Source organism: Poecilia latipinna, unplaced genomic scaffold (genome assembly GCF_001443285.1).
Source record: "Poecilia latipinna isolate Pla-1442-1.1 unplaced genomic scaffold, P_latipinna-1.0 Scaffold988, whole genome shotgun sequence".
In the NCBI taxonomy this organism is placed as follows: domain Eukaryota; kingdom Metazoa; phylum Chordata; class Actinopteri; order Cyprinodontiformes; family Poeciliidae; genus Poecilia; species Poecilia latipinna.
The window spans coordinates 234035-242621 of NW_015113604.1; the positions used below are offsets into that span (position 1 = coordinate 234035).

Genomic DNA, 8587 nt, shown 5'->3' on the forward strand with positions numbered 1-8587 from the left:
TTTTAAACACCGCTTTCGACTAACCAATAAATCCCCCGGCCCTCCCCCCCCCCCCCTGTCAGTTGGCTTAAAATTAAAATGTATTACTTGTTTTCACTTGTATTCAATTTCCTTGCCTTACAAGTGCCCTGTTTTCTGGTTTAACTGTTCCAAATGGTTGGAATGATATAAAAATATTCCAATCTTCAATCTTTTTTGAAAACTAAATAAATCTAAGTGGAAATGACATTATTTTTAATCAGCCAGTGCTCACTGGATTGCACTGACCTGCGTTTCATTTGTTTTGCAAAAGTATTCAAACCCACTGAATTTTCAATTTTTTCTTTGCAGCATTACCACAAACTAAAACCTACAAGCATAAGGAGGAAAGAAAATGACATGTAGTTTTCAAATTTGATTACAAATATAAATCAAACATGTTTTCGGCTCCCGTTTCTCTGATAGACCTCACCAAATTCCAGTACAGCCACACATGCAGGAGCACCCTAATTAATAAATAAAGTCATTCTGTGTATATCTTAAGGTCAGTATAAATCCAGCTGTTTTGTGAAATCCTCAGAGGCTTGTAAGAGAACATTAGTGAGCAAACAGCATCATGAAACTAATAAGTACAGCAGACAGGTCAGGGAGAAAGCTCTGAAGAAGCTTAAAGCTAAGTTAGGTTATATTATTCCAAGCTTTGAACATCTCATGGAGTCCTCTTCAATACATCATCTGAAGAAGGCAGAACCTAACAACACTTCTATGTGCAACAAATGGCAAGCATTTACAGTCCAAACAGATGGACCAGAAAGGTGGGCATTAATCACAGAAACAGGCCTATGGGACCTGTTTAGCCACTGCAAAGATCCACATCACCCTGAATAAATAGTCCCTACAGTGAAGCACGGTAGTGTCAGCATCATGCTGGAAGGGTGCTTTTCTTCAGTAGGGACAACGAACCTGATCAGACGTGATGGGAAAAGAGAGGATAGATGAAGCTAAAAATAAACCTTCTGTTAGATGATGTAAAAGACTTGAAACAAAGGTCGAGATTCACCTTTTAACAGGTAGAAACAGGTGAAAAGCATAACCATGTGTTAGATGGATCAAGTCCCAACTTAAACAAAATCTGTCACAAAACCTAGTAGGTTGCTCTACAAAGTCTTGTAAAAAATAATAATTATTATTATTATTATTAATAATAATAATAATAATAATAATAATAATAATAATAATAATAATAATAATAATAATAATAATAATAATAATATCAGGATTGAGAATAAAGTCTGAAGAAAGTACCACACTGTTCAAACTTTTCAAAACTTTTTTTTTCAAAAGTTTATATATATATATATATATATATATATATATATATAATTTGTATCATTATGAAGTTTCCTGCTTCATAATTATGCAAAACTTTGTGTTGATCACATTCAATCATAATAAAACATGTTAAAATTTGTGGTGGTAACATAAAAATGCCATAAGTCCGAGATGTATACTGATGTATACTGATGTATACTGATGTATACTGATGACAAGGCGGTGAGCTCGAGGTATTTCATTATGTCTGCTGTTTGCTCAAGCAACCGTTGGAGGATATTCACTGTGATTTTATATTCATTAATTATTATTACAGGAGTGAGTAGATTAGAAAAAAAAAATACATTTGATAATTTTCTGCAAAAAATGTTTTGTTTTGTAATTAGGTCAAAAAATTTCAATATTTTTTTTTTTTTCCAAAATCCCCCTTCATTGATTTTAAATTGGCCCATTATTCAGCAACAGTGACTGAAAAAGTGAGCTTGTCAGCTCGGTCCGAAGCAGCAGACAAAAGGGTGCTCAGAGCATGAATTAGCCTCAGCTGAGCAGAGTCAAGAGTGTGTGAACGGAAGGAGAGTGAGCTGTGGCATCCAAGCAAATGGAGGAGATAGAGGCGGATAAATGACATTGTATGAAGGTTGTATTTTTAAAAAAAAGGGGGGAAATAGTTTGACATTACATTTTGGACAGCTGTGGGCATTTAATAATAGTTCATGAGAAAAATGTTGTATTTATTTTTGCTTATTAAAAACTAAGTTTGAAAAGTTTATACAATACTTTGTCTTATTCAAAACACTTTAATGTTACCATCTTTATTAATAACATAAAAGAAAACACTTGTCAGTGTGATTAAAAACAACCAAACAGCCACAATTCAAAGAAAAGTGCCACCATTTCTTCCTGAGATGATTAGATTTGTTTTTCCATACCATCTCTGAGGAATTAATCAGCCATTTCTAGTTAAAGAGTTATTTAATTTAAAAAAAGAGAGCAAAAGCTAATAGACATCAGCTGATGTGACATGTACAAACAAAATGATTTTATGACCTATACAACCCAATTCACAATCGCATCCGTTGCAACTAATTAAGATAAAATTCCAAGAACAGCATTTCAGCTTAGACTGTGCAAAACTACTGTCAATATTACCGTTTGAGTTGTCGTAACTTCCGTGGAACCTTTTCAGATGATGTTTCTGCTTTGTAGTCAGGGTCTGGATCTGTCGGAATTTGCCCTGAATTGCTTCAAATGCCGCCAACATGTCCTGACTGACCCCAAGAAATACATGAATAAATAAGACGTAAAAAAAAAAAAAAGATAGGACGTTTGTCAGCTCAGTTACAGAAAAAAAGAGAAATCTTTAGGAGGAGAGGCACGTACTAGTCGGAGCTGCTGTTGACTGTCAAATTTGAAGCACCAGCAACAGTGGCCACATTCCCCTGAAAAAAAAAAAAAAAAAAGAAACACATTTAATTTTTTTAGTCATCATTAACAACAATTATCCAAAGGGCAGGCTGTTGATGCATGTGCCGTTTTATTTATGCATCATGAGTGTGATGGGGGGAGGGGGGAACAGTTTCCTGGCTTACTGAAGACCAAGCAAAGATGGAGCTGCTGCACTGAGCAGCGATATTATCCTCTAGCACCATCTGGTGAAGTAAAACCAGACAGACACAGCAGGACACATGCAAACACTGGATGGAAAGCAAGTCACTTGTAGTGCTGTGAAAAAGTATTTACCCCCCCCATACAGATTTCTACGTTTCTTGCTGTAATGTTTTAGATCATGAAACAAATTTTAATATCACACAAATGTCACATAAGTACATAAAAACAGCAGTTTTCAATATTTTTTTTTTCATCTAGCTAAAACAAACTGGCCACATGTGAATAGAGAGATTAGCCTTTCTTTGTCAAGTTATAAGTTTACTGCGATTAACCAAATTCTATGACTAGCCGATGACAATTTCACTAGCCACACCTGGACCTGAATAATACCAGGCTGAAGTGTGATATTATTTAATTAGAATCTGCCTGACAAAATGAAGTAGGCCAAAAGATTTCACACTTCAGGATCTGGACAACTAGACGAAATAAGCTCCATAACTGTTGGATCAGCCTTGGCAGAGTTCAAACTTTTACTGAGCTGAGATGCTATGGCATGACCTCAAACAGGGTCAAAAACCCTCAAATATGACTGAAGCAAAACAATCCTGCAAAAAAGAGTCGGTCAAATTTCCTGCACAGTTCTATGCTGCCAATGGATGGCACAATTAGGGTTAGGGACTATTTTCTCCCAGATGACCAGATTGATTAGATTTGTTTTTGTATAAATGTAATCATCACTGGCAATCTTTTTTTTTTCTTTCTTTTTTGTATTGTACATTTTTCTGACATTAAAATTAGCTTAAAAATCTGAAAAATATAAATAAGACAAATAAGAAAGACATTGAAGAAAATCTGCAAGCGAGCAAATTCTTCTCCACAGCACTGTAAGCATGGTAAAGATGCAGAAAACAGCCAGATATGTTTGTTAATTTGATATGTAGAGGCAATTGTTGAACCCCTGGTAATTTTTTTAACAGTAACAACTCGTGATTCTGCACAGTAAAAGTAAATTCTTCTTGCTTCCTGTTTTACTATCCAGGTAATATCACTGAGATGCCATTTCTCTTTCTCTAGCCCAGAGTTCTGCAACCTGTGACCTTTTAGCCACTCTACAGACACTCTGTGTTATAAAAAAAGTAAAGATTTTATCATTTAGAATAACTCTCATCATTGTTCTAAACTGTGAAGACAAGAAGAGAGCTTGTTTTAACATTTCTGTATGTTTGTGTGATATCTGAAAAAGACATTCTAGAGCAGAATGACTGTTACAAGGGATATGTCAGTCATTTTACAGCATTTAGCTACAAACTATTTGTTTTATCCGTTTAAGTTAATTTGTCTTAACTGCTCTACCAAATAAAGTGAATATATTCTCACTAATCTTCTATCTTGTTTTCCCAAAGAACAAGAAAGTTTTGCATCTCAACATAAATTTGATTTAATGTAGTTTAGTACCAAGGATGTTCTGCATCCATTAAAGGCAAAATGATAAGCATACTAATAAAACAATAAGTATGCCATGACTACCTTTTGATACATTTCTACACATTTGATCTAAACTGTAATAATACTGAAAAACTTGTGTACACAATAATCATGAAAGAAAATGTTTTTCATCTTTATGGCAAAAATGTCTTAATTTCTGTTAAAAACATGAACAAGTAGGTGCTTTTAAAGACTGTGATGGTACAAATAGCTATAAAGGAAGGTACACCACCTTCTTTTACCATCTTGATCATTTGCTGACTTTATTTTACACATCCTACAAATGATGCTGTTTATTGCAGGTACAATTTCCTTCTCTAGAATTATTCAGCACAAAAGAAAGTGGAATTTGAGTAGAGCGCCTCTCTTTGCACACAGAGAGGAAGCAGTGAGCTACAGGATGCATATCCTTAATTTTACAAACAGAAGAGGTAGGAAGAGCTATAAAAGTTGTGGCTGTGAACATACCCGGTACTGTGTCTTCCTACTAGAGGCAGCCGCTTTGAGAAGATGGTTGCGAGGCTCACATTTCATCTCTCCTAAGAGTCACATAAAAATGATCAGTGCGACAAAGGACTGGGTGGAAAAGAATAAAGCTGATTCTTTCACAGTTTGTGAATGCAGCTCCAAAACATGACACAATTCAAAGGTAAGTGGTCACAGAGACTAACCTGAGGGTTGCCTTGTTGCTGACAACTCAGTTTCAAGATCAGAAATCAAACGCTGCTGGTCTTCTATCTGCTTTATAAGTTCTTGAGTGTACTGCTCATAATGTTCCTTCTGTAAACACATGGGGTCTGTTATTTCCTCCAACTGCAAACAGACACTGTGGCAGTTTTTTGCATAAATAAAGCCCTGGTTGAACCCCTCCTTCTGTGCCCTCAGCCCAACCCCTTTCCCTCTTAATTCTTAGCAACAAGTAGCTCAGTGGGAGGTGCCTACTCACCACTTCACTGGAAGGTCTATAAGCTGTATAAAACTTAATTTGGGAAGCAAAACACGAAACTCTCTCACCCCACCCGCGGAAGAGTTTGTGTTGCCCTCCACGCAAATTGTGCCCTGGGCAGTGAGCCATTTCATCAATATTAAAAACCATCACTTCAAACACAAAAACACAACAACAATACAGTGGCTTTCAGAGTTCTACATCTTCTTCTTCAACCGTTATTTAACCAGGAGAAAACTCCTCGACATCAAAGATCTCTTTTACAAGAGCGTCCTGACAACCATACACATCCCCGTAAACAATACCAGGTTTTTATGACATAAAGAAATGTCAAACTTTTTCCAATCTTTAATGTGACATATATCCTGTACAACTTGACCGAAAAACAACAAAACATTTATACTCCTAGGAGAATGTGTAGTTTAATTTATTTTGATTTTAAAAACTAGTTCAGTCCAACGTAAATTAACTCCAGATCAAGATGCTGCTCCACACCCCCTCCCATGTTTTTCCACATTCTCCCACTATCCTATTTATTTTAGCCAGGTCTGGACAATTTCTTGTCTTTTTCATTAATTTTGACGAAACGTCGAGTTTTACTAACGTTGCTGTTGCCGTATACAGTATTTCTCCAACTACTTAACGCCTGTCTTTACTGTACCATTGACTACACAACTCGGCCCAAATCTTTCAAATCCCTGGCAGATACAGATTAAAAACGGTCTTCATTCCACCGAGACATTTGTTTATGACAGGAAGTAAAAGAGAAATCTCTGAAGAAGACAAAACATTGGAAAACGAGAATTGATTTTCAAAATAATGTGTCCTTTTGTATTTTCCAAAAAGATATATGATGTTTAAAATTATTATACCATTTTCAACAGTCTGAAAAAAATTGGCTTTAGTATTACAGAAATAAAATCCCTCTTATAATTACAAACCATCTTTTTGCATGTTTCCTCTCATATTTGGACACTGCTTGGTGGTAAGCCCCAAGTCTTTTGAGGTTGGAAGGCCTCTTTACCATCACTCTAATGTTTATCTCTCTCTGTAGACTCTATATAAGAAGTATGAATGATTTTAGGCTCTACTAATAGTGTGAACTTTTGGGGGGGGGAGGGTTCTGAGCACTATTTGATCATTTGTTCAAATTCCTAACGAGGATAACTTCGAAGTTTATCAGGCACATCAAATTCATCATCGTTTGTGCTAGATGTGTATCTAACAAGACTATATGTAGAAATTAGATCAAAAGATACATGAACAAAATATTTGCTTAACGTTGTCCAGTTTAACAGAACTATCATTCTTTTGTACATATTTTCTGCTGTCAGATTAGTTTAGTTTTTGTTTTTCAGTTGAACTGTGCAAAATATGCCCTATTAAATAAAAGGTTTTAAACTTATTTATAATTAACTCTTTTTTTTTTTCCCCAACACAAAAATATGGCAATTTGGCAGGGCTGTGAGCCTCGTTTAAATCCACAACATTAGAAAGTCTCTCTGACATAGCGCACTTTTAATTCAACACTTGCACTGCAGCGGCAAAGACCAGCCCATTTGACCAAACATTTGCTTACCATTTTTTGCAACTCCTTTTGAGCATTGTCCTTTTCGATGGAGACCTGGCGATAAGCTTCAAAAGCTTTGTTTAGCTGGTCTCCAATATTCCTGTCCATGCCTTGTCATCACTGTCACGGCAGGCATGAGCCCTATATAATTGAAAACAACCGCTTATAAACATTTTCACAAGTAAAATCTGCAGATTGAGTAGCGTTTTCCTGCTTTGTGATGTTTTAGTTTGCATTTGTACACGTTGAAATAGCAGAACAATGGGGAAAATAACCTTTAAAGTGTTGCCTAATGTATTGGCAGGCTAAAATAAGCTAAATGTTGCAATAATGAAAAGTCTATCAACCCTGATTGTGTAATCTTACTATCTCCTTACTACTATTTGAATTTGGTCAAATGTGCCACAGTTAAAGAGTGAATGTAGAAGATATTGAATAACAGAGCCTCAACAAACTAATGATAAATAATTGATACCACTAATTGTGTAAATACACAGTTTTTACATTGTTTTCTTTTCTTCTTATCAACAATTATCGCATGTTTAATCGACTTTGAGAGAAGTACAGCTCAAAATGTGCAGCTGCGGACTCAAAAACTGGCAATAATGTGAGATCTGTATCATTTATTGATCAGTCTCCACAGTTTAAACTGCCTATCAATGACACTCCATACAAACAGTTCCAGGAGTACCTACAGCAACCTGAATGAGAAATATACAACACAACTTACGCTAAAACCATCCGGGATACATGTCCAATGGTTACAAAGTGACATTTAAAGAGTGCTTTGCATAGTTCCGTATTCTTTGAACTGGATCTGCATTAGCCGGTGTTTTCAGTAAGGCGACCGAGCAACAGCTCGGCAGATCCATCCGCCTCTCCGCCGGTGTGAGTGTGTTTGCGTGTGAGAGAGCGTCCTCCTTACCTTCACTTGAGTCCCCTATTATTTAAGTCGTATTTGTTGTTTTGACACCACCGCAGCATCGTCGCCCTAATCTTCAGATGCAAAGTTACGAAGCGCTGGAGAGGATATGGCGCTGTATGTTTTACATAGCCCCAGTTTGAGTTGGGAACTTCCCTCGGGGAATCCCCCTGCTCTGTAGACTTCCGCCTTGACTCGGCCCGGACCAATCACAGAGTGGTTAACAAGCTGAGGGTTCTTCCAACCTACGCGTCTGCAAACCGACTGTTGTGCATGTGAAAATTGGCCCCAAAGTCGACTTGTGCTTTATTAACTTTGTCAAAAAATTCACTGTCCCGTTTATAACTGCGTATTCAGCACGATTTTTCAATAGAATAACAAGCGTTTTAATAATGCCAATAAAGTTGCAACATACATGAAATGTTTTAAGTTTGGAGCTGTTTAATGTCTTATGAATGTTCCCAGTTCAACTGTGGAAATACTCATTGTTTAAGAGTAACAATGATGCCGCATGCTTTAAATCTTCTACATCTACAAATCTTCATCGGAAGTTGCTAAATATTGTCACAAAGTTAATTATAAAAATTACAACATATTTTCTTAGTCTATTCAATAAAATCCAGCACATAAAAAAGCCCTAACCCCATGCAGTCTGCATTATAAGAGTCCAGAGCCTTTTAACAAAAACTTCTCTTGTTTTTACTTTCACATTTTGATTGGGCAGCTAACTGAACTGCTAACATCA

The 8587-nt window shown here is 36.3% G+C and overlaps 1 protein-coding gene across 2 annotated transcripts in view; it reads right to left on the minus strand.

Annotated features, from left to right (window-relative positions):
- The window catches only part of tank (TRAF family member-associated NFKB activator), a 12711-nt gene extending 4642 nt beyond the window's left edge, over positions 1–8069 (minus strand). The window contains exons 1-6 of one of the 2 annotated variants that reach the window (XM_015050368.1): positions 7846–8069; positions 6930–7061; positions 5076–5184; positions 4873–4943; positions 2692–2750; positions 2461–2579 (exon numbers count right to left, since the gene is read on the minus strand). In XM_015050368.1, the coding sequence (XP_014905854.1) occupies positions 2461–2579; positions 2692–2750; positions 4873–4943; positions 5076–5184; positions 6930–7028 (457 nt within the window). In that variant the 5' untranslated portion in view covers positions 7029–7061; positions 7846–8069. Of the gene's footprint in view, positions 1–2460; positions 2580–2691; positions 2751–4872; positions 4944–5075; positions 5185–6929; positions 7062–7650; positions 7823–7845 lie in introns of those variants that run through there. The other variant, XM_015050369.1, reaches the window with a different exon arrangement.
- Positions 8070–8587: the final 518 nt, after the last annotated feature.